General features: G+C 35.1%; 2 protein-coding genes across 2 annotated transcripts in view; one reads left to right on the top strand and one right to left on the bottom strand.

The window, feature by feature from the left end:
• The first annotated feature begins 9,205 nt into the window (after window positions 1-9,205).
• Window positions 9,206-11,143, top strand: LOC131144047 (peroxidase 7-like). Its single transcript, XM_058092394.1, has 2 exons — window positions 9,206-9,484; window positions 10,397-11,143. The coding sequence occupies exons 1-2, from the start codon at window positions 9,206-9,208 to the stop codon at window positions 11,141-11,143; spliced, it is 1,026 nt and encodes a 341-aa protein (XP_057948377.1).
• A 4,508-nt stretch (window positions 11,144-15,651) lies between these two features.
• LOC131144792 (protein FORGETTER 1) overlaps window positions 15,652-26,110 on the bottom strand; it is a 100,395-nt gene continuing 89,936 nt past the window's right edge. The window contains exons 31-32 of the mRNA XM_058093654.1: window positions 16,941-17,052; window positions 15,652-16,415 (exon numbers count right to left, since the gene is read on the bottom strand). Of these exons, the coding sequence (XP_057949637.1) occupies window positions 16,384-16,415; window positions 16,941-17,052 (144 nt within the window). The 3' untranslated portion in view covers window positions 15,652-16,383. The remainder of the gene's footprint in view (window positions 16,416-16,940; window positions 17,053-26,110) is intronic.

The following is a 26,110-nucleotide window of genomic DNA, read 5'->3' as shown; positions in this document are numbered from 1 at the left end:
AGACTGGTTGAGAGTAGTATTCTGATATGCATGATTGTTAAAGTATATTTTGTTTTCGTTGTTTGTTTGTTTAAATTAATTATGGGATGATATTACTTTGGATCCCACTGAGTCCGAGGATATGGTATCAAAAATAGCATTGATGATGTCATTATTATGATTATTTGTGGAGTAATTTCATATGCATGACACCGTCATATTTTGAGAAGAGAATGAATGCTACTAGATTTTACCCTAATCTTAATAAAAATAATATTTTCTTGCCATATATTTAATTTATAATTGTAAATAAAAATAATATAGTTTATTGTTAGACAAAAATAAATTTTATTATTTTAATTTTAACTATTTGGACGTTGGATTTTTTGTCATTTTTTTTGTTTTCATAAAAAATAAAATTGCAAAAGAGACCTTTAATTTTTTGTTTATTGAATCCTTCTAGACAAAATTTTAAAAAATTAAATGGTACCACCAAACATTATATTATTTACAACCAGTTTCAACATAATGTCATTCAAATTAAACATTCCCTAAAATCTAATTTGGAGATAAGAGTGCCTAAAAGCTTAGAATTGAAAAAAAAAAAAATGATAAGCTTTGACTTTTTTAAGCAGAGATTGTATTAATCTTGTCCTTAACGTGTAAATTCCTCTTTAGAAACTTCAATGAAAAACCTTACTGAATTTTCATCTCTAGCAGCATTTATAAGGTCAACTCGACTCATTAACTTCATAACTCATTTTTGTTGTAATTGTATTAATTGGTACATTAACAATTTAAACAAATGTGTTTCATAATTTGCTTCTGTATAGGAATAGAAATAGAAAAACTAGAAACATAAATGAAAAACCTTGTTGAATTTTCACCATTAATGGGATTTCTAATGCAACTCAATTCATTGGCTTCATAACTCATTTTTGTTGTAATTGTATAAATTGGTACACAAACATCACAAGATAATTTTCAATTGATTAGGAGGCTGGATATCAGGTCAAAGGTTAAGGATCTATTTGGCATCATTTCTTGTTTTTATATTTCCGTTTCTATACAATGAAGAAATGGATTATGAAACACATTTGTTTATGTTGCTAATTTTATGCTTTTATTATTAATTTTCAATTATCTGCAAAAATAAAAAAATTTAAAACTAAATCGTATGATTTTCAATTGTTTTGATGACACATTGCCTGAATATATAATATACAAAATTAACTTTTTTTGGATAAATCATTTAGTTTGTACATACTTTTTAATTAAAATAAAAAAATGGTCACATGAACTTAATATATAATTAAAAAAAAATGACCTTAATTTTTCAAAAAGAATAATTGTAACGACCTGCTTATTTTACTGTAATCATTTTTTTATAATAATATTTAATATAATGATCCTCTACAATTGAATAACATAATCAATTTAAATCCATGGGTACTAGGGATATAGCCAAAATAGCATTTTGATACCTATGTAGCAGGAGACATAATCACATACATATCATCCAGCCAACCACAATATCAGAGTACAACTAAACATGTTATATTTACAATCATCCACCAAAAAAGCCAAATGCGCCCTAGGGTCATAACCCAAAAATAAACCTGACCTTAACTCAACAACTCACCCTTTAGACATGGTAGCCCCACTAGTCTCTACTGTCGTGGAGCTCTATCCGCTCCTCTACTTAGATTTCCTAAAATGTTTATATAGTTGCGGTGAGACACCTCTCAGTAAGGGAAATAAACTAACATCAGTGTGTGACAATATGAATGTTTTCGTGTTATACATAATAACAATACATACATCATATCTGGTAAAAATTGTTGATATCATACCTGAATAAAATATGATTCCTTATAACATAATATAACACACTAAATTACTAACATGAAAATTATCTTATATAACCGTACAATACTAAAATATATCCAGAATGGATAGCTAACTGATGTCATGTCTTACCTCCACATAACTAAGTTGTGCAGCCTAAAGGCGGGACCTAGCAATGGTTGACCGACCATACTAGATCAAACATAAGTCTGTAAGTACGATGAGTTTGTCCCTACCTAGTCCTGGACTGCTAAGGGGACTACTCCACTCTACACTGAAGCCACATTGACTGTCATCTCCCACACTACTGGTCGTGTGGTAGCACTATCATAATTCTGAACATACAACTACGGTACCATGCTCCTGAAATTGAACTAAACCATACCATCAGGGTTCTGATATCATATAATAAGTTCCATATACTGAACATAGTTATTTTGTATTTAATAATAATAATTGTTATGTAAATATTTCATAAATTCTGTCTTATCATACATGATTATGGCATCTGCGCCAACATGAATCTTGACATCTGCACCGATATAATATAACATGAATCACGACATCTATGCCGGCATAATATAACATAAATCACGATATTTGTGCCGACATAACATAGCATGAATCATAGCATTTGCGTCGGCATATTATAATATACTAAATATAATTTTTCTGTACTGTTTAATATATAAAATCACGGTCTTGTATTGTTTTATAATTATCCTAAAAACTATCGTATTATACTTGATTTGGGAAAACATATTATCCTGATATACATATTTATAAGGAAATTTAACCTCATGCCACACAGAAATGAGTAACATTCTAGATATAAAATCTGTTCTAAAATCATGTTTTCTAACAAATCACATTTAAATCATAACCCCGTTCATAACAGTATTTTCCCAAACATAGTTATATAATATACATATTTTTCCTGAAATTTAATGCTATAAAATAATATATGATTTCATGGAAAAACTTGACTTAGTTTATCCCCTTACCTGACTTACTGAGAAGCTCACAAAACACCCAATTCTACACCTGTAGTGTTCCTAGTACAACACCCTGAAATTAACATTTTTTCCAACAAAATTTCAGTATTATCTTTCCTAACATATTCTACTCGGACCAGAAACTCCAAATATCCAATAAAACTGAAATTAACTAACTTACCCAAATCTTGGGATGGTTCTCAAGTTAGCCTAACCAATGATCCACTCCTGTAAAAATGAAGAGAAACTTCCCAGGAGTAGCGTGACAGCTTCGGATCGTTGATCCGACGAAGAATTGGGCTGAAATTGAAGAGAGAAGGAGTTAAGGATGGTTTTTAGTGAGAGAGAGAGAGAGAGAAATTGCATGCAAAATTTAACGCTGGAAATCTGAGTTTGGACTATTTATACACTTACCTTTGTCGACGAGACACGTAACTTCGTCGACGAGGCCAAGTAAAGAGTTCATCGACGAATACTTATCCATCGTCGACGAATTTCAAATCCTCGAATAGCCTTCTCGGTAATTCATTGTTGACGAGACATGTGTCCCCGTCGATGATCCCAATAAGCCGTTTCGTCTAACCTGCTGTGACCTCTTTTAAAAAAATTTCCTTTTCTCCCTCTTTATTATTTAAATACCATAATTCTTCGAGTCTCTACAATAATAATAAAATTTGATTGCAAAATATTTTTATTATTTTTTAACTGTTATAAACAATAAGATTGTTTTTATAAAGTAAATTTTGAAATGTTATCATAATAATTTTTTATTTTTAATAGTATCTTAAACTTATATTTTTATCATATTTTTAATTATTATTTGATTACAACAAAAATAAGCATGTTTTCAATAGAGTTTTTAATTTATTATAATTTTAAAAATATTAAACAAACAGATCACTAGTTTTTTATTTTTTATTTATATTTTTAGTTTAAAGTTATTGTTTATAGTTTTTGCTTTCATAATATTAATATAATACCAAACTGCCCTAAAGTTTTCTTATGCAATTTGTTCCTAACAAACTTGCAACAACAATAACACCGAGAGACTCGATTCTCATTGTTTATCATTAAATCTATATACAAGAGGTTGATATTAACTTGTGAATCTAAAATCCTTCTAATCGTAAGTTTAGCGGATTGGGATAAGGAGGAGATCAATAATTTGAGCTTCCAGTACTTGTCGATGGCCAACCATCACTAAGACTTCTTTTTAAAGTACATTAGATCTGGGTTGTTAGGAAGGAAAACTCTAATGCTAATAAGTTATTTCCAAACGTGCACATGAAGAAAGAAAGGGTGTTTGGGAGATTAAGTGTCAAACCCTAGCCTTAGATGGAGCAAAACAGATTTCACAAAAAAATATCGTTCATAAAAAGAACATAGAAATTAGCAAGTTATTCTATACTTGGGTTGTTCAACTAACACTTAGCTCTCCTAAATTTTTTTAAATATACATTATGCTCCATTTGGCATTATTTGGTTAAGAGACCCTAATGAATTCTTAGAATGTTACACTTGTTTCAAACATAAAAAAGCAAAAAATTTTTTAAAAAAGACTTGGCAATAATCTCAATTTTTAGGAATGAAGGATTCATAGTTTGGCAACGCATATTATTGAACAAACTATTTAGTTTATTGAACAAACTTTTCTTAACACTATATTTGATAACAATGAGAGGCTTTGATTCTATCATTGAGTCTTTATACAAGAGGTTGAGATTAATTTGTGAATTTAAAATCCTTCCAAATGAAAGTTCAGCGGATTGGAATAAGGAGGTGGATTAATAATTTGAGCATCAAGTGTCTGTCGATGTCCGACCATCACTAAGGCTTCTTTTTAATGTGCATCAGATTTAGGCTGCTAGGTGTTGAGAATTCTACTTGTGAGCTCGTCGCACATTGGAAAATTAGAGTGGATGATGGGTGCTTATATACATGGTTGAACCCAAGACCCAATAAGCTTAAGCTTTGGGGTCAAATTGGTGTTCACCTATATGTATCAAGCCCACCTATGGGCTCCTCTGGTCCTAACAAGTGGTATTAGAGCCGATAGTTCGTAAGTCTGGGTAAGCAACATTGTAAAAAGTCGAGACGTGAAACTAATTCTCCTGACGTGTTAACAGTTGGAAGACCAAGTGTGTGGCTGTGACCAATAAGGATCATCTAGGCTACGAATGGATCCAAATAGGGTCAAGACGTGAGAGGTATGATTAGTTCGGAAGCACATGGAATGCAATCTGACGCACGTAAGACGCTAGTGGTAAGACCCACTTGAGCAATTGTTGGAGAATTGGGCTTACTCCCAGGAGGGAGACGATTTTCGTTCAAGGGGGAGTGGTTAGAACTCACAAGTGAGGGGGAGATTGTTGATAATTCTACTTGTGAGCTTGTCTGACATTGGAAAATTAGATGATGTGTGTTTATATACATGGTTGAGCTCAAGACCCAATAGACTTAAGCTTTTGGGTCAAGTTGGTGTTCACCCACATGTATCAAGCCCAATCATGGGTTCCTCTGGTCCTAAAACTAGGAAGGAAAACTTTGAAGCCAATAGATTGTTTTCAAATGTGCACATGAAGAAGGATGGGTTGTTTGGGAGATTAAGTGCCTAACCCTTAGCCTTAAATGGAGCAAAGCAAACTTCAAAAAAATTCCCGTACATAAAAAGAAAACATAAAAATTAGAAAATTATTCTACACTTGGGTTGTTCAACAACCACTTAACTACCCCAAAATTTTTTAAATATGCATTATATACTCTAGCCATTATTTGGTTAAGGACCCTCATAAATTCTTAGAGCGTTACACTTGTTTCAAACATTAAACCAAAAAAAAAATAAAATTTGACAATAATCTTAATCTCTAGGAACAAGGAATTCATAGTTTGGCACTAAATACACTATGTACCTTGTAGTTATTGAACAAACTATATAGTTTGTTGAGAGAGCGTTAGATCCATCTTTATTCATTGGGGGCTTTCCTCTAAGTTAACTTTATTTGTAGTGGTGCGTAACTCCGTTGTTATTTGGGATTTTTTTAGCCAAGGAGAAATGCCTAAATTTTTTAGATCATGATTCTTCTTTAGATTTCTTCTTTAAATTTTTACGCTAATAATATACATGAATTTTTAATTAAAATTTAAAAATAAAAAAATAAATATAAAACCTAATTTTAAATAATATCCAAATGAAAAATGAAACCTAAAACTGATTTTTTTATACAAAAAAAAGGAAAAAATGAAATTGAAATTATCCAAGCCTTTGTTTTTTGATAAATTTTTTGTACACTTATAGTCCGATAATTTATTTTTTTGTAACAAATTAACTTGAATTATATATAAATCTGGGAGTGTGAATTAGACTTTGGACTTTGGTTTGTATGGATGTGTCTAAATCTCAATACAATTTTATGCTATATTTTCACATAAATTAAGGAATAAAATTCATGCTCGTAATGCAAGGTTGGGGCATTTCAAAATCATATGACCTATTTAGTTGTAGATTTTTTTTTTCATTTTTCTATTTTTAGTTTTCTAAAGAATTATTAAAATACCAACTCATATTTTAGTTTTCCAATATTTGTATTAAAAAGTTAATAAATAAAGGATTTTTTAATTTTGATAAAAAAATTTTGCTTTTAATTTAAATATTTCTAATTAATAACAAAATTACACTTTATTTTTTAAATTTTCTAAAAATTATATAAAAAATCAAAAAATTAGAAAACAATTAAAATTTTTTTTTGTTCAACTTCTTCATACAAACTTAGAAATATGAATACTAAGATAATATATTTATAATTAGGGCAAAAGACAATTGCCTTCTTTGAGGTTTCGCAAAAAGACAAGGACCTCCCTTGAGGTTTCACTCCCATTGAACTCCCTTGAGATTTCACGAATTCTAGTGACTTTCACTGAGATTTGTTAGAAAGACATAAATTTCCTCTTATATTTTGCAAAAAGATAAATATTTTGAGGAAAATATCTGTCCTTTTGCCAAGCCTCAGGTTTGTGACATTTTTGAAATTTTAGGGAAGGTTTTTGAAATTTTCAAACCTTAAGGAAGGCCAGTGTCTTTTGTGCCCTTATAGTTATATAGAAAATTTGAAAATAGAACAAAAAAAAAGTGCCAAATCCTTTTATTGAATATCTTCCCAAATTTAAAAACTAAGCTTAATTTTTTTATATAATTATAATTAAAAATTAAAAATAAAATTTTTTTTTCCACAACTAATTTAGGCCCCATTTGGATCAAGAGAAAACGAAAGGAAAATAAAAATAAGAAGAAAATGCATGTTCTATTACATTTTTTTTGTACATCAAATAGTGTTAAAAATAAAAAATTAAGAAAAAATAAATGCTAATCGTGTGTAAATCAAATTTTAATTCATTAATTGGTTATAAAAAATTATTTTCTTTCTTACATTTTCAATAATCAAACATCATTTTTTTAATATATTTTTCTTTCCTTTTTTATTATTTATTATTATTATTTTTAATTTCCCAAGTTCCAAACAGGCCTCAACAGACCCATACCATCTTAGGGGCCATGTCCTTCCCTAACCCCTTCTCCTCCTGCCCGTATCCATGCTAAATTCTTTATTTACTTATGTAAATTAAGCTGTAGTCCTCTACATCAAATATGCCACAAGAAAAGAAACGTACACCCAAATATCTGCATGAAAAAAATAAGTTTACACACAAGACCCTTTCTTGCTTTAACCATTAAGTATTTTGATCAGCCAGATTGCCAATGTTTATAATTGAAAGTGCAATGAACAGTTGCATTAATTGCTGAGGATTCAACTTGTTATTAATACCCAATCCCATGCTAATAATTCAGAAAAGCAAATGATTAATTTGTTCGTCACCTTTCATTTTGAAGATTGCAAAAATCAAGATTTGTTTAGATAGTGTTTGAAAGTATGAATTTTACGATTTGAATCTGAATATATGTAAATTTGAATAAAATTTAATACATTTTTTAGTACATCTTATCTCGATTTACACAAATTCAAATTCAAGTCTTTAAATTCATGCTCTCAAATACAATGTTAGATAGGTTCATTCTTAGGTCATTCGTCTCCAATTATCCACTAGCTTGCTCTACCTGTGTGTTTTTCCGGTGATGTGCTCTACCTTTGTGTTTTTCCGGCGATTGGCACCACCGATTGACCAGCTCCCTCATCCCCACAAGCAGCCTAATTGCTCTGACAACATTCATCTGCCTCTTTCATCATCCTTGTTGTGCAAGTCCTTTTACTAGAACAGACTATGGTGAGTTTATAATATATTAACTTTACTTTGTATTTGTTCTATGGTGAGTTTATAATATGTAAACTTTACTTTGTATTTTTACAAGAAGCTATATATGGCAGGAGGTATTTTTCCTTGCCATGATAATATTGTATCTGCCTACAAGCTGGGCGGTATAAGCGTTGCTTAGGAAGCTGTGACGATGATGAACTTCGTGACAATGAGTCAATGGCCCATAAGCATAGAAGCAAAGGAATGTTCAACTTCAACTGCTAAAACTTTGCCAAGTGGGTATAGATCCAATTTTATTTAAAAGAAACTCAAAAAACCAATTTCGAAGCAAAAAGATATTAACTCCTAATCGCTTATTAAATATGTTTTTTTTTTTATAAGAAATTTATATTTTCCTAATAAACATAAATAATTAGCAATTACCTATTTGGATGGTGGGCTAACAAAGTGGCTTATTTAATTTAATCAATAACCAAACATCATGTTTTTTACTTATTATTTCAAAATTAATGGAACAAATTTAAAAAGTCAATTGACAATATACATTCTAATACACAAGAAAATTATTTCACTAATCCGACTATGCATAATAGAATACATCGCCTCTGTTCAGTTCATGAAAATACAAGTAGCCAACCTGAAAAATGATCAAATTTTCATAGGAATTACCTCCTAAAATATAGTAAGTTTAAAAACGCGAGCCTACTACTAACTAGTATGTATTTGCATTTGTATATTCATTAAAAAAAACCTATGTTCATTAAAAGAAAAAAAAAAAAAACCAAGTCAAACGGCGATTGAAGAAGAAGCCGGAAATTAATCATGAAACTAAAGTTGCTTTTAATTACTCAAAATTAAATGTGTCAAGCACAAAGTGCAGGTGGGCAGGAAGTGCTTGCACGAACTAGTGCTGCTTCAATTCATAGAATTAATTAATTCAATTCAATCCCCAAAATATGTAATTTAAATTAATTAACTAATGAGTTGTGCTTCTCACGTATGTACGTATATAGGACTCTCTACCTCTTCTGACTTTAAATGCAAACATGTTTCACCAAACTCAGAATTTAAACATACCATCCATTGTCTCTTAGTTCCCGCACACGCGTTATAATATGAAGTGCTACTACAGCAGGTGCTGCTGGTTTGTCCTCCTGATTCTTGTTCTTCTTCATCTGGAGTCGGAATGGGTTGCTGCAGCCAACAAGCATGGCACTTCGAATGTTAATATTAAAACCAGACAATATGGTGGTACTCTATCTTTTACTTATTATGAGAATACATGCCCTGACCTTGAGACCATTGTCCACCAAAAAATGGAAGCTTGGATCAAACAGGACTTCACTTTGGCACCCAGCATCATCCGCCTCCATTTCCACGACTGCGCTGTTCGGGTAATTAAGCTTTTTTCTTAAATATTTCTGATGTATATATGTATGTACGTATGTCTATGTAAAATATTCTGAATGTATGAATTGCAATCTTGATCTTAACAAAAATTTCTATAATTTGGAATGCACCCCCTAGTAGTATTTCAAATTATAATACATTTCATTAATAATAGGTTAGGATGTGGGGAAATAGGAAATCAAAACTAATCAAACTTAGCTTAAAGCTAACATCTTGGATAATTAATCTATAAGATTTAAATGTGATTTGGTCCTTCCATGTTGCACACCAAAAAAAAAAAAAGAAAAGAAAAGAAGAGAGAAAGAGAGTAGGTTTTACTAGCATTTATTACTGTCCACGAGCCTTATATACCAATCTCAAAACGGTTCATGACATACCCAACGCCACAAAGATAACTGCGTGCCACATACTTGCTATTTAATGTCTAGCTAGTCCTAGAGGTCACCCAAATTATATGCTATGTAAAATTCCTTTAACACATAACTCCTTCGTCTTAGGGTAGATCCCCTCTCACTTAGGACAAAGCCAACCTCCTCTACTTAATCAATCCCTACATACAAAACCATCACCATCTTCTTTCTTGTGGCACATCTCTGTATATAGTCATCAGTTTTCATTATCTTCAATCTCAAAGAATCTTACTCCCTTTAGGAGTCGAGGACCCTACTTCACTCTCTAAGTTGTTAATCATTTAAGCGTCAATTTCAGTCAAATAGGATCTAACTAATCAAAATTAGAAATTTCTATATTCCCATGACATATTGATTTTGTCTGGGTAGCTAGTGACAAAGCTTGACTTACTTACATTCCTCCTAGTAGTGATCAATCAAAATTAACGAAATATTCATTATATCTTCCATCTGACAAGTATAAAAATGTTGCAATATATATCGCAGGGATGCGATGCTTCAATTCTACTAAACCATGCAGGAAGCGAAAGGAGGGCCTATAATAGCAGAACATTGCGCGGTTTTCAAGTTATCGATGACATTAAGGTGGAGGTTGAGAAGAGATGCCCAAGAACGGTCTCTTGCGCTGACCTTCTCACCGTTGCTGCGAGAGATGCCACCGTTATGGCTGGAGGCCCCTTTTGGGAAGTTCCCTTCGGGCGGAAGGATGGGCGTATATCCATTTCTAGGGAAGCTGATATGGCTCCCAGTGGCCACGAAAACATAACTACACTTATCAACTTCTTCCAAGCTCGAGGCCTCAATGTACTTGATTTAGTTGCCTTATCTGGGTCACACACGATTGGAAGGTGCAGTTGCAGTTCCATTCGACAAAGACTATTTAATTATAATCAAACAGGCAAGCCTGACCCATCGATGATTATCCAATATTCGAGCCTTCTGAAGAAGAAATGCACGAAGGACTATTATTTGATTGATCTCGATGCTATGACTCCAAGGACTTTCGACACAATGTATTATTCCAATCTTGGTAATCAGATGGGGCTGTTAACAACTGATCAATTGCTCTACTTAGATGCGAGGACTGCGCCTTATGTTGACGCATTGGCGTCTCAGCCTGATCTCTTCATGACCCAGTTTGCTGTATCAATGGTGAAGCTAGGAAACACCCAAGTCCTTACTGGTGGAAGGCAGGGAGAAATTAGGCTGAACTGCAATTATGTTAATCTTTGATCTCCATGTGTCGTGGGCTGTCTGTGCACTCATGTTGCTAATTTTCATTTAATTTTTTGTTTTAATTTTACGAATAATTGCATTTGAATAAATTGATGCTTAGGTTTAGCCATCTTGTAACGTTAGGTATGTTAACCAACACTTGCCCCTATACTGCATATTAAAAAATTTATATGCATGAAAAATATAGTATCACCATTGCAAACTTTCAAAACATAATGTCATAGACAATCACTATTTTGACTAATGGTACTCCAATCGATTTAGCACATTCGGAGAAAGACGGTGTATTTGGTTGATGTCTTGTTCTCATTCAAAGAAGGCAACCTATTCTTCAAGGCTATTTACAAGGGTTGCCATCTTGGGAGGTGGCTTGCTCAAGGAAATTTGCCGAGGTTACTATCTTGAAAGATGACGTGCTCTTTCGGGGTTTTTACTAAGGTTACTATATCATGATGTGACCTACCCTTTGAGGCTATTTATGACCTATTTTGCCTATTGTATCTTGTCAATTTATCAAGTTTCTTCTAGAAATCCTATTTGACCTTTTAAACTTTTCTTTTGCAAGCCCAAAAGCGTAGGCATAGGGGCTCATGAAAAATCTAATAAAACATGCCCCTCTTAGGGCTAATAAAAAAAAATCTATATATACAACCTAATAAGGTTATTTTTAATTTAATACTGCAAAGCACTTCGAGGCTTACTTCTTTTTTTTTCCCCTTTTCTTTTTGAGCTTACTGGTATGCAGATCAACTTAAAGCATCTCCAATTTTTTGTAGTTTCTCATATTATAATTAGGGAGATTTGTATACTCTTAATTCAAGAAAGAGGTATCATTGTTTTTTTCTTCTAATTAGAGAAAAGTTGTATTATCCCTTGTTTATAGTGGATTCCTTCTAACATTGCCTGTGATTTTTCTTCAATTTATTTGGAAGTTTTAACCTAAATTTTGGTGTCAATTCCTATTTTTTCCATTCCTCATTTTAGCTATGTAATACTGTTCCTACCCATTTAATTTCCTAACATCCCCAACTTCCATTTTTTTTGTTTTTTAATAGTGTCTCAGTGGGTGATAACTAATAAGTTTTTATACTAGGTATATACATCTAATTTGGAAATTTCATCGAACACATAAGGTGTTCAATGTTGCACTATTTTTTCTTAGTTGTTACTCAAATTAATCAACTCTCTCTTATTGGATTCTTGTTAATGTTAGAAGTAATCCATCAAAAAATTGCTAATACTACACTAGTGTGGCCCTCACAGTTCGTAAGCTAATATTAAAAGTGAATTGGTCATTTTTTTTCCCTATCTAGTCTAGTTATAAAGATCCTCATGGTTAATTCACCAACTACATGACCCCTTATTTGGGCATGCCAATCTATCAATGTTGAAAATCGATCCTTGATTTTCGCATCTACAAACCCTTTATGGTCATTTTTGATTGGGAAAGATAAAGAGTTTGAGAGACACTTGGTGGCATTCGTTGGCCTTCTCCACTCTCAATTCAATAGCCTTTTTATGCCAATAGTCAGGGCTAGGATTGAATTGTATGTTATCATAATCTTATTCTTAGAGTGTCTTAAAGCTAGGATTGAATTATATGTTATCATCGTAATCATTATTCTTAGTGCCTTTTAGAGTCTTAGGGCGCTCCTCACCTTCCCTTTGTGTGCGACTTTTACTAGCAATCTCAGGGGGTTAAATGCCCATCAATATGAGGGTTATTTGTTCCACGGGATTATATGTCATCATGGGTACTCGTATAAATTACCTTCTATATTTTCCCTTTAATGTTCTCCTAATTAAATAGACTTCAAGCCAAAAATTAGTAAGACAAAGTCAGCGTTATTCCTTTTGAAATACATCACTCTTGCTCGGAAGCATGGTTTATTAAGAATCACGAATTTCATGGAAGGTAAATACCCAATTACATATTTGGGTGCGCCTTTGGTGTCTGGAAAATTGTCTTCCAGGACATTGGAGCTTCTTGTGGAGATGATTAGAAAGAAAATTGTAGAGTGAAAATCTAAGTTGCTCTCGTAAGGTGGGATATTGATTTTATTAAGACATGTGTTGTCTAACATGCCTTTTCATTTGATGTCTGTTATTAAGGCTTCGCAGGTCACATATTCTCGTATTAACTCTCTTCTTTCTAATTTTTTATAGGGAGAGATGAAAGATAAAAGGAAGATTCATTTGAGTTCTTGGGGCAAAATTTGTAAACCTACCTCGGAAGGGAGTTTGGGCCTGAGAGATCTTAAGGAAGTTCAGAAATCTCTTTTCATGAAATTTACCTTTAGATTGCTCACCTCTAACAATTTGTGGGTAGGTTTTTTTAGGGATAAATATTGCAGAAATGATCATTTATTAATAAGGAAGGGGAGACCAAATGACTCTCGGTTCTAGAAATCAATTATGACCACCATTCCAGAAGTTATGGATAATGTTAAAATTTTGGTGAGAGGTTGAAACTCTTCTTTTTGGTTTGACAGGTGGCTGTCATCAAGCCTGTTATCTGTGAGCGCTGAGGATATTTTGAATAAGCAACTTTGTATTAAGGATTGCTAGCTAAATAATAATTAGAACTCTGATTTAGTACTGGAATTGGTTGGTGCCGATAAAACAAGGGAAATTTTGCACCAGGTGCCGGCGGGTAAAATTGGGCAAGATATTTTTGTTTGGAAGCCTGCCCCTGACGGTAATTTCTCTACAAAAACGACTTGGGAGACAGTGAGGAGCAGAAAGTGATAATTTTGTGTGGAATGACTAGTTTTGGCATTCTTTTTTGCCTAGAAGAATCTCAATGTGTTTATAGAGAACCTGATTTAGATGCTTGACTGTAGATGATAGAATTCAGGCCAAAGGAGTATCGATGACTTCGACTTGTGATTGCTGCGTTCAGAGAAGTCAAGAAAACATTGATCATATTCTTTCTTTAGGTAAGGTGGCTTCAGAGGTTTAACGTTGGGCTAGTGGGGCAATGGGGATTCCTTTCCAATGATCCGTTCCCTAGGAAAACAAAATGGCAAATTGGTTCCACTATGCTCAAAAACCGTCTATTAAAGGTATTTTAATCGGGCTGATTCCATATTTGATTATGTGGAGCATCTGGAATTGAAGATGTAAAGTAATAATGGAAGGAGTTTATCAAAGTGCAGATCAAATGTGGAGAAGTGTTCGATTCTGAGTTAGTTTTATTGTTGAGAGCACCAATTCTTTTAAAAAATTGAAGAAGTCAGGCATTAAGATTTTGAATGAGTTTTAAATTAATTATCAAGGAGTTTGCGATAGGCCTGAAAAAATTATTTCGTAGGTTAAACCTCCAGTAGGGTGGATAAAACTTAATTGTGATGGGAGTTGTAGGGGCAATCCTGGTAATTCAGGAGGTGAAGGAATTATTCGGGATTGCCATGACATGGTAAAAGCGGTTTTTTCAAGTTATTTTGGCAATGGTACGAATAATAGTGCAGAATTAAAAGCAATTAGGGAAGGAATTCGTTTGTGCAAACATTTGCATTATTTTAATGTGATTATTGAAAGTGACTCGCGAATTGTAGTTGATTGGCTTCGGAAAGGTAGATGTATTTTGTGGTATTTTTGGAAATTTTGGAAAGAACTCATGGTGGAACTAGGAGTGAAAGTCATGGTGATGCATCAATATAGGGAAGACAATAGTGCAACTAATTTTCTTGATAAAAAAGGAGAAATGGGAAACAATGTAATTTACCAAAAACAACACCTTCTACCACGTTATTTAAAAGGTATTCTTCAAAAAAATAGATGGGGTCTCATTTCCATTCGTCGTTAGTTTAATTCTAGAATTTCATTTGGTATATTTTGTTTTGATTTTGATTGTATTTATATTTTTATCTTCTTTGTTAATTATATTTAATTTTATTATCATAGTTTGATCGGTTACTGGTGTTGATTTTTTTAGGAAAGGTTTTTCTGTACTCTCCTTTTTGTTTTATCTTGTAACCACGGTATTCTTCCACAAAAAGTGAGGATATATTAATAAATAAATGAAGGTGCCGCCCTCTTTTAGTAAAAAAAAAAAAAAAGCCATTATAGAACATAACATCATTTTACCCACCTCATCAACTTTGGCCCAGAAGAACTACAACAATTTTGTTTTATTTAACACAAATTCTTCCTCTTCAATTAAAATTTGATTTTCCCATTCAAGAATTCCACTATAGTTTGGTTTTAGGGGTTAAAAATTTATGTTTGACCTGAAAATAAAATCTCAATTTCTTTATTTCAAATTTTTTATTCCAACATCTTGATTCATTTTGAATTCTCCTAAAATCCTTTCAAAACATGTTGTGCATCATTTTTTGTGGCACGTCGTAAATCTAGTAAAATCATGCATGCTCTTTTGGTAGGGGCATAAGTCCAAACAAAATTTTTAATTATCTCTAAGCTTTGGTAAAAAGCTGATTAGGGATTTTGAAGTAGAAGATCCCAGCACAGACAGACAAGACACACACACAAAACAACTACACGTACATGGGAAGATAGAAATTAAAAATTCCCGAGAATTGTTTGTTTCCGGCGCACTAGTTAGTTTTTCCACATTAAAACTACTATGTTTCAAAGCGAGTAAAAACCTGCAATTTCAACTACTGTGGGCGAGAGAAATCTAAGAATGGGCCCAGGAAAATTGTCGCATAATTGCTGTATTAGATTCGTGCCACAGCAGAGGCCTAATTGAGGAGTCCAAGAGAGCGTATCAGAGCAGAGCAGCGGTCATGCACATGTCATTGTAATAGCCTTCTGTGCTGACACTCCTTTGTGTGCTATAATGATTTAGGAGAATTTAATAAAATCATGGGTTGCTTGTACTGCCTTCTCCAGTTTTTCAGTGAGTAATTATTGAGCACAAATATATTGCAGCCATAATTTGGAATTTCGTATTGGACCCTCTACAAAATAACTTTTCTTTCTGCATTCCCATGTTGATGTCTGTAAATATACACAAACATAGGCCAAAAATGGGGCACAAAGGGAAGAAAAATAAATACACAAAAGGGGCACTGAGACTGCAATTCCATTTGCACGGTGCAGAAATATAATTTCCATGTCCTTGTGGCTGTAAGGCTGTTGCTGGTTTCCTTGGAGTGGAGCTGGGCCCTGATGCACCAAAAGCAACAGACACTCACACCAAAGCCATGCCAACTGATTTGCAACACCAAAAAGTTGCTATCTCAAGCAAAAAATAAGCCTCCGCCTACATCTCAATCATCTAAATCTTTAATCCATGCTAGACCTGTGATCAAAGCATTACAATGCAAATTAGGTACTGCCTATGTAAAATTTGCGATGGAATTGATCGATTATATAGGATAGACAGTGTCATTCGTAACAGTTCACCAGTCGATCAATAATTTCAGGATAATTTGGATTGATTATACTAGAATTGTAAATGCAAGGAGACATAGGTATTTTATTGATGTAATGGAATGACTACTTTCATTCTGAAGCGCAAAAGCCCATTCCTGCACCCTCTTTGATTAGGTTTTTCCATTCACTTTCACATCAAGAATCCAAATCTAAGTCCTTCACATCCCCCTTCTTGAGCATTCAGTCCCACATCCCAAACATGTACCAAAAAGAATGAATACATGTAACCCATTCAAGATATATCATTTCCACTTTCCAACCTCCCTCCCTCCCCCCCCCCCCCCTCTCCAGAAAAACCTGAGTGATAAATTGCAAAATTTTCAGTTATAATATCTATACACAGTACAATAGCGTGAAAAATGAGAAGTTAGTATGTGAGAGGGAGAGATACCTTGAAGCACTGATTCAACTGCTGCATTTGGGACAAGAAGACCAACAATTCGCTGGATGTCCGTGGTAGTCTCTATACGCACAACTCGAAGTCGTTTATGGCTTTGGCGGATCTGTTGAGATCATTGCTCAAGAATTAAGTTGTGGTTTATGAACACCGTTATATACATGATCGTAACCATTTTAGCAATGCGTCATGCATATGTTAAATGCCAAAGAGGGAAGCTAATGGTATACCAAATTCACCACCAATTATTTAGCAGCTATGAAGCAAAAAATTCTATCAAGGAAGAGCATTATGGTACAGATACAACATTACGTCAATTCTTGAGAAATCAGGATACTGTAAGGCAAATGTATAATAGTAAATAAATAAATTTTATTAGTGTGAATCTTTTGGTTAAATAATGTATCATTCTATAGTTGAAAGTTTATTATATGTTAACTCAACCAATACTCATTGACTGAAATACATTGCAAGTTATATGATATACTTGTTTCAGATTCCATAGAGTTTAGTCTCCAACACAAATTACAAGACATAAAGCTGACACTACATATGACTCCCATACAATATACTTTCTCCATTGGCAGAAAATGTGTTGTCCATAGTTACCTGGGTTGTCGCCCACCATGAGCCCTGATTTGTTAACCATTTTCAAATAAAAAATCATAAAAAAATAATCACAAATTTCAAAAATCACGTGCAAATATTCAGTTAGTGCGAAGCCTGCCAGGGGGAGAGAGAGAGAAGAGAGCTTCCGGGGGCTGCAAATCCTGCAGAGAGAGGGCCTTTCAGCTGCTGCAAAGACTGTGACGAAAGAGGAGGGCTTCCTGCTCCCACAAAGCCTGGGACGAGAGAGAGAAAACAGCTTTTTGCTGCTGCAATGGTAAATGGATTTGAAGAGAGAGAGAGAGACTTTTGAGTGACCCAAGAGAGAGAGAGGTGTTACAATTTTAAAAAAAAATCATGTGGCACTTACTGCAGGATAAGAGTCACAAGACACATTCAGACTAGTACTGTGGAAACTATATGAATAACATAATCGTACAGAATTTTATCGTCGCACTGGAATAGATAATAGCATGACTTGTTGGTTTTCATCACATCATCTTTAAAGATATTTTGTGATAATAATGTAAAGTGATGCATGCACTGGATTCCTTGAGATTGCTTTGTCAAGCAAGGAAAGCTTCAAAGAGCTCTAGCAATTTGAGGAACCTCTCATACTTATTATTAAGCTCATCAATAGATAGCAGGCCACATACAAAAGGTCCTATTTCAATTTTAGTTCCAATAGAAAAGAGATCTAATAGGTACTGAAGTAGTAAAAGGCTTCTTTCAGAATATAAAAAATGCTTTTTCTACTGAAAATAATTTCTTACACTCATTTACATCAAACTTCCATAATATACCTGAAAGAAGAAAAGATTGGGAAAAAAATATTTCTTTCATAATTTTGTTCTTCCGAACAATCCAATATATAATACAATAACCTATTCTAATCAAGGAAACAATTTCCTATTGAATAATATCAAATCTCCCATAATTACCCACTTTCCTAATTTGTATTTTATTTACAAAGATATACTGGGTTGACATTTTAACACTCCCCCTCAAGTTGGATCATAAATATTAATCATCTCCAACTTGCTAATAAGATCATCAAAACTCTGTCGTCCCAAGCCTTTAGTGAGGATATCTGCAGTTTGTTCCTTGGTTGGTACATAAGTCATACATATAATTCCTTCTTCAATTTTTTCTTTAGTTTACACACTCTGTTTTCTTCACCTGTTCTACTGAATCCTGGTGGTATAGTCATGTAAACTTCCTCTTCTAATTCTCCATTTAAGAAAGCATTTTCAATATCAAGTTGTTGTAGTGGCAAATCTGAATTGGTTGCCAAGGACAAGAGAACCCGAACTGTATTTAAGTTTGCCACTGGTGCAAATGTCTCAGTATAGTCAATGCCGTAGGTCTGTGTAAAGCCTTTTGCAACAAGTCTGGCTTTATATCTTTCAACTGTTCCATCAGATTTACATTTCACTGTGAAAACCCATTTACAACCTACTAGCTTCTTCCCTTTCGGTAGATCTATCAACTTCCAAGTTCCATTTTTTTCTAGGGCTCTCATTTCTTCCAAGACTGCCTCTCTGCATTCTGGTATTTCTAGAGCTTCCTGAATGTTTTTTGGTACTTTCATCCTATCCAGATTAGAGACAAATGCACGATATCCTATAGACAAGCTTTTATAAGACATGTACTTCAACCAAGGATATTGAGTAAATGACCTGGTTTGTTTTCTGATTGCAATAGGTAGATTGATATCATCAGGTGTAGAATTATTAGAGGAAGACTCAATTACCAGATCATGATTGTTCGGAGCCATCACCGGGTCCAACCCTCTTGGTGCCTCAGGTATGAGATTCTCCTTCTCCTTTGTTTTCGGCTTTCTTGAGTAAACCAGTATGTCTGCGTTGTTTTGTTCTCCTGCATCTCCCCCTGAGGGTAAGTGTTCAGTTGTGTTTGGCAAATCGGGAAGTACTGTAATGGAAGACTTAATAGACTCAAAAGATGGGTCAGGGAATGAAGTAACTGGAGTAACCGTAGATTCAATAGTAAACGGATCAAAGAACCGATCTTCACTCCTCCATTTCTCCCCCTGAAGAGAGGGCTTTGAGAAATAAGGAGTGGTTTCAAAGAAGGTGACATCAAGACTGACAAACAGTTGTTTTGAGACCGGGTCATAGCATTTGTAGCCTTTTTGGGTAGGTGAATAACCAATGAAAACACATTTAATGGCACGAGGATCCAATTTATCACGATGGTGTGCATGGATATGAACAAAAGCAGTACAGCCAAAAATTTTCAGTGGGAGACTGGAAGGGAGTCGAGAGGTAGGAAAGTTTTCCTGAAATTTCTGCAGAGGAGTGACAAATGAGAGTGCTTGACTTGGCATTCGATTAATGAGATGTGTGGCTGTTAAGATGGCATCGCCCCAAAAATAATGTTTCATGTAGGTAGTAAACATTAAAGCTCGGGTTACTTCAAGTATATGTCTATTTTTTCGTTCAGCAACCCCATTTTGTTGAGGGGTATCCACACAAGAACTTTGATGAATAATCCCATGATCTTGAAGATAAGTTTCCAGGATTGTATTGAAATATTCTGTACCATTATCAGTACGTAGGATTTGAATATGAGTCTGGAACTGTGTATGAATCATGATATGAAAATTGATAAAAATGGATCGAACTTCAGTTTTGTCTTTCAGTAAGTTGACCCAACAAAGACGAGTATGGTCATCGATAAAGGTCACAAACCATTTTGTATTGGTGCGATTTCGGGAACGTGAGAGACCCCATACATCACAGTGAAACATAGCAAATGGGCGAGATGGTTTGTATGTGGATGATGGAAAAGAAGTACGACGATGTTTAGCAAGCTCACACACTTCACATTGAAACTCAGAAGCCATTTTATTTGAACAAAGAGAAGGAAACAAACGTTTTAAATATTGAAAATTGGGATGACCCATCTGTGAATGCCATAACAAAAGTTCACTATTTTTAGAAGTAGATGCAGAATCACAAATTGCAGTATTATATAGTTCACTCAAACTTGCCTCCTCAAAGTAGTAGAATCCCTCATACGCTTTAGCAGTGCCAATCGTCTTCCCCGATGATAGGTCCTGAAAAACACAATGGGAGGAAACAAATTTAGCGGAACAATTCGAGTCTTTTGTTGACTGACTGATAGATAACAGATTGCAGGATAACTTGGGAACATGTAAGACTGATTGTAAAGTTAAGGAATCAGATATGCGAATACTTCCTTTTCCAGCAACTGATGAGAGAGATCCATCTGCAATTTTTACCTTCAAATTCCCGGCATAAGGGGAGTAGGATGAAAAATATTGATACGACCCAGTGATATGATCAGATGCACCCGAATCAATTATCCAAGGGCATTTGTAACAAGATGTGGTTTTTAAAGCTGACAAATGATAACCTCGATGAGCCAGATAACTAGAAGAGGACTGACCCGATGTTTGCATTGATGAAAACATCTTATATAACTGATCCAACTGTTCAGAACTGAAGACACTGCCGAATGGGGTATCATTGTTCTCTCCTTGTGGTCTTTCAGTTGATCCGCTAGTTTTGGCCTGATACCCACGATTTTTGTGATATTGTCTCGGTCTCCAGTCTGCCGGTTTTCCATGAATCTCCCAGTAGGTATTTTTTGAATGACCTGTTTTTCGACAATGTTCACAGCATATTTTTCCTCTTTGTGGTCACTGACTAGGTCCTCCTGGGCCTTTTAATGCAAGGGTTGAGGCATCCGGCCCAGCGTGCAGCCCATCTAATATTTGGGCGGATCCATGTACAGCGGGTCCAGCCTAACGAATTCATTTTGGGGCTGCAACATTACCCGTCTTCTGTTCTCCTCACGCCTGACCTCTGCGAAAACTTTTCGGGTTGAAGGGAGAGGTTGCCGGCCAAGGATCCGTCCCCTCACGTCGTCGAGCTCTCGATTCAGGCCGGCAAGAAACTCGAAGACCCTCTCGTTTTCGAGCCTCCTTCGGTATCGCTTGCTATCACCGGAGCACTCCCACTCTTCGTCGATGCTCAGATCGAGCTCCTGCCAGAGATGACCTATCTCCATGAAATACTCGGTAACTCCTCCCTTGCCTTGCCTCATCTGCCACAATCGGGTCTGGATGTCGAAGATTTGAGAGTAACTTTCGCCATCGGAGTACGTCTCACGTACGGCTTCCCAGACCTCCTTCGCCGTCGGCAAAAACAAATAAATTTTTCCGATTGCTGGTTGCATTGAATTGACGAGCCAAGCCGTGACCATGGAATTTTCAGACCTCCATCTTTGCAAGGCTACGGCGTCGGAAGGATTAGGTTTCCTTCGCTCACCGGTAAGGTAACCAAGCTTTCCTTTTCCCTCAATCACCAGTTTCATGGACTGAGCCCATTCACGGAAATTTTTTCCGTTTAGTTTTTCCAATGAGAGTGGAAAGACTGTGTTATCATTCGTACTGCCACCGGACGTAACCTCTGAATCGCCGATGATGTTTGCAGAGGAGGTAGCGTCTCTGCTATCAGCCATTGTTTAGTTGGGTTTCAGAAACTCTAGCTCTAATACCATGAAAGAAGAAAAGATTGGGAAAAAAATATTTCTTTCATAATTTTGTTCTTCTGAACAATCCAATATATAATACAATAACCTATTCTAATCAAGGAAATAATTTCCTATTGAATAATATCAAATCCCCCATAATTACCCACTTTCCTAATTTGTATTTTATTTACAAAGATATACTGGGTTGACATTTTAACAATACCACAGCTAAATATTAGTTTAAAATGGAAAAAAAATATTTCTCTATTAAGTACAATGTAGATTGATAAGACCCTCTCTTGGCTATATAATCCACATTAGCACTGTGGATTCCTTGAGATTGCTTTGTCAAGCAAGGATAGCTTCAAAGAGCTCTAGCAATTTGAGGAACCTCTCATATTTATTATTAAGCTCATCAATAGATACCAGGCCACATACAAAAGGTCCTATTTCAATTATAATTCCAATAGAGTAGAGATCTAATAGGTACTGAAGTAGTATAAAGGCTTCTTCAGAATATAAAAAATGCTTTTTCTACTGAACATAATTTGTTACTCATTTACATCAAACTTCCATAATATATCACAACTAATTATTAGTTTAAAATGGAAAAAATATTTCTCTGTTAAGTACAATGTTAGACTGATAAGAATATTAAGGCCCTCTCTTGGCTATGTAATCCACCTCACTATTAGCACTGTGGTAATCCAATTGATCTTGATGAAAATACCTCATAACAGGTCAGCAATCTCTCTCACACTGTACCAAGATCTCCAATTAATTTTTCTCTGCCAAACACTACCACTGATGGATCACCTTCCACTATAAGGGTTACAACTTCCTATCATGCATCCATGTAAAAAGATTGCATCCAAGATTTTAGACTTCACATGTGATGCACTCAATGTCCTAATTTTTTCACACACATCCGATTTCAAGCCCCGGTAAAGGAGGAGGGTTGCGTTAGGTAGCTGACAGTTAGCGTAAAATTTTTCAGATCACTATGATATGAATCCTCACCGAATATTTGCTGGGGCATCCCCTACGAATGGAGAAGTGCTTCAAGTGTGCTTTGTGATCGTAGAATACTCTTAAAATTTAGAGGGAAGTTTTATAGGACGGCTATAAGACCAGCTGTGCTATATGGATTAGAATGTTGGGCGATGAAGAAACATAATACCCAAAAAGTAAAAGTTGCTGAGATGAGAATGCTTAGATGGATGAGTGGTATAACATTGAAAGATAAATTAAGGAATGAACATATTCGCGGTAAGTTAGGTGTAGCTCCTATAGAAGATAAGATAAGGGAGGGATGACTCAGATGGTATGGTCACTTGCAACGTAGGCCACATAGTGCGCCAATGAGTTGGTTACTGTGGGGGGCAGTAGATGGGGTAGGGTAAACCTAAAATAATTTGGAAGGAGATAGTGAGTAAGGATTTAATAGCACTGAATCTGTCAAAAGAAATAGTCCATGATCACATAAATTGGCGGAAAAAGATTCATAGAGCTGACCCCACCTAGTGGGACTAAAGGCTTGGTTTTGTTGTTGTTGTTGTTGAGCCAAAAACCTTTTTGCATTCATTCTCCTATGGGTAAATTACATTTCAACCCTGTGAAGCTACGCCAATTATCATCAAACCACCCTATCCTCTTTTTTTTTTTTTTTTTTTTCGAATTTTGGTTGTTGGGAACCCATCCATCAACATGCAATGGGAAAAAAAACTAATGGAAATTGACACAAGACATGCAAAATGGCTACTTTTCTTTGAATTGAAAAGTTAAGCAAGCCCCACACCCTAGCATGAACTTCACTTTGCTGCCATAAGTAGAAGCTCCGATCCATAACAAAAATGATGAGCACTTCACTAGTCCACTTAATGATTTTCTTTTTATAGTCTGTAGCAATATATTTGAAACACAAAAAATACACCTTGTGTTGAAACTGCATAAAACATATGGGGCGTGAAAAGAGAAAAAAACATCTAAGAAAGAAAGAGAACACTAGAGAATTTCAGACAGATAAAAAACAGTTGTAAAGATACCGGCCAAGAGGAATAAGATGTTTGATTTGTTTGGAGAAGATTGCATTAGTCTGGAATCAGGGGAGGAATTGTTGCCAAATTTCTTTACTAGATTTCGCAGAAATAGAGATGACTCTGCCTATGGAGATGTAGCATTTTTTGCAGAGTGGTGGGAAAATTGGATGGTGCAGAGTGCTCATGGGATCTGTAGTGGCTGCATTGGTTATGTGGGGCAGCTTACCGTGAAGATCCCAACATTGCTCAATCATATGACCGCCTCGTCCACGATGAGTGCACTTGTTAGGAGGGCCCCTACCTCATACATTTCTTCCACCACAACCACTTGGACCAACTTGAGAACTTCTGAAACTGCTTGTTTGAAAACCAGAATCACCTTGTCTAACAAAAGCAGTCCTCGCAGAGCCAGGAGTTGAAACATGAGATGTGGCGATTGAGGCATGTGTACTGGAGGAAGCACAAAGAACGCAAGAATAAACATTAGCAAAGGATGGCAACTATGCACTACCAAGAATCTGGGACTTGGGTTTTAAACCCGCTAAAATCTGAAGAATTTTCATCAGGTCCGTCTGCTTTTGCATCTCATGAACATTAGTGATTACGGGTAGCATGATGTTAAGTTCCTCATGAATACACTTCATCTCTGCAAAGTATTCTTCTGACACTCTTGTCTCCCTGTTGTAACAAAAAGTACTCAGGGGATAGATCATACATATATGCAATGTTACTAGAATACAGAAGCTTGACATAATACCAACTCTCCTTGCCTACATCCAGATGCATGCACATCCGTGCAATCTGGAGTTCCATAAGAGGGACACAATCAATGCATCTTTTTAGATAGATCAGGACAGCCTTAGACCACTCAAGGTACTTCTGTCCATCTAACTTTTTGGTTGTTATCTTAAAGGGAACATGCTTTTGGGATTCAAGGACTCCATCGCAACATTCACAAACGAGACCAAGAATAAACAAGGTGAATGCCCAGAACCACCAGAACAACCACAAACAAGATGAACTGAAACAACCACGAACAAGTCAGAAATGACATAACACTGCCACAACCCCAAATAACTAACATACAAACACTGCCACTGCCCAAGATACTAACAAATGACTAAAAGTACTGAACAACCATTAATGAATTGCCATGAGTGAATGAGTGAAAAAGGTCGGATTTTGAATGAAATACAAGACCAACAACTCGATATTATAGTGTATGGAAGGATAAGTTGTTCTTAAGGAAATTGCAGCAAAAACAGGGTGGGAGGATGTCTCCTGTGTCTGTGCATGGGGTCAGAGCTGCCAGCATTCGGCCTGCGCATGGTGGTTCGTGGGGCTTCCTCTGATGATGAGACAGATGGTTCTATAATTATATATGGGGTTGATTTTGCGAAATATGAAGGGGTTCTTGAGATTCTAAAAGAGCAGCGACATCCAGGAATTTTCCTGCATCCCCTGGACTGGTTTCTGATCTCTAGAGGTGTGGTTTATCCTTCTATATGATAGGTTTGCAAAGGAAGTTTGGGTTTAGAGTTTGGTTTGGCGGCGGCAATGCACTTAGGGTTCAAGTTGGATCTTGCTTGTATACCATGTTGAAGCATTGGGTAAAATGGGAGATCTAATCACAATGATAGGTCTCCCCCTCTATTTATAATATATGTTGAGTACATACCAGCAACCATAATACTGTTACTAACTCACGCTTACGAATATAACACTAGAAAATATTAATATTGTTAAATGGGCAAACTAACAGTGCTTATCAGATATTTAATGAGATTTGCAAGCTGTGCTTTATTTATTTATTTTTAATGTTTGTCTTCTATTCCTTTATTCTGAGCAAGGTCTTAAATTTCGATTTCGACTCGAATTTCGAAGCTCCAAAAGAACAGAAATTTCGATGGAAATTTCGATTATGATGTCAATTTCGATTTGAAAAAATAACAGAAACTAGTAGTAAAACATGGAATTTTTTGTGAAACTTTAGAAATG

Source organism: Malania oleifera, chromosome 12 (genome assembly GCF_029873635.1).
Source record: "Malania oleifera isolate guangnan ecotype guangnan chromosome 12, ASM2987363v1, whole genome shotgun sequence".
Lineage (NCBI taxonomy): Eukaryota > Viridiplantae > Streptophyta > Magnoliopsida > Santalales > Ximeniaceae > Malania > Malania oleifera.
This window is presented reverse-complemented; position numbering and strand designations above follow the sequence as displayed.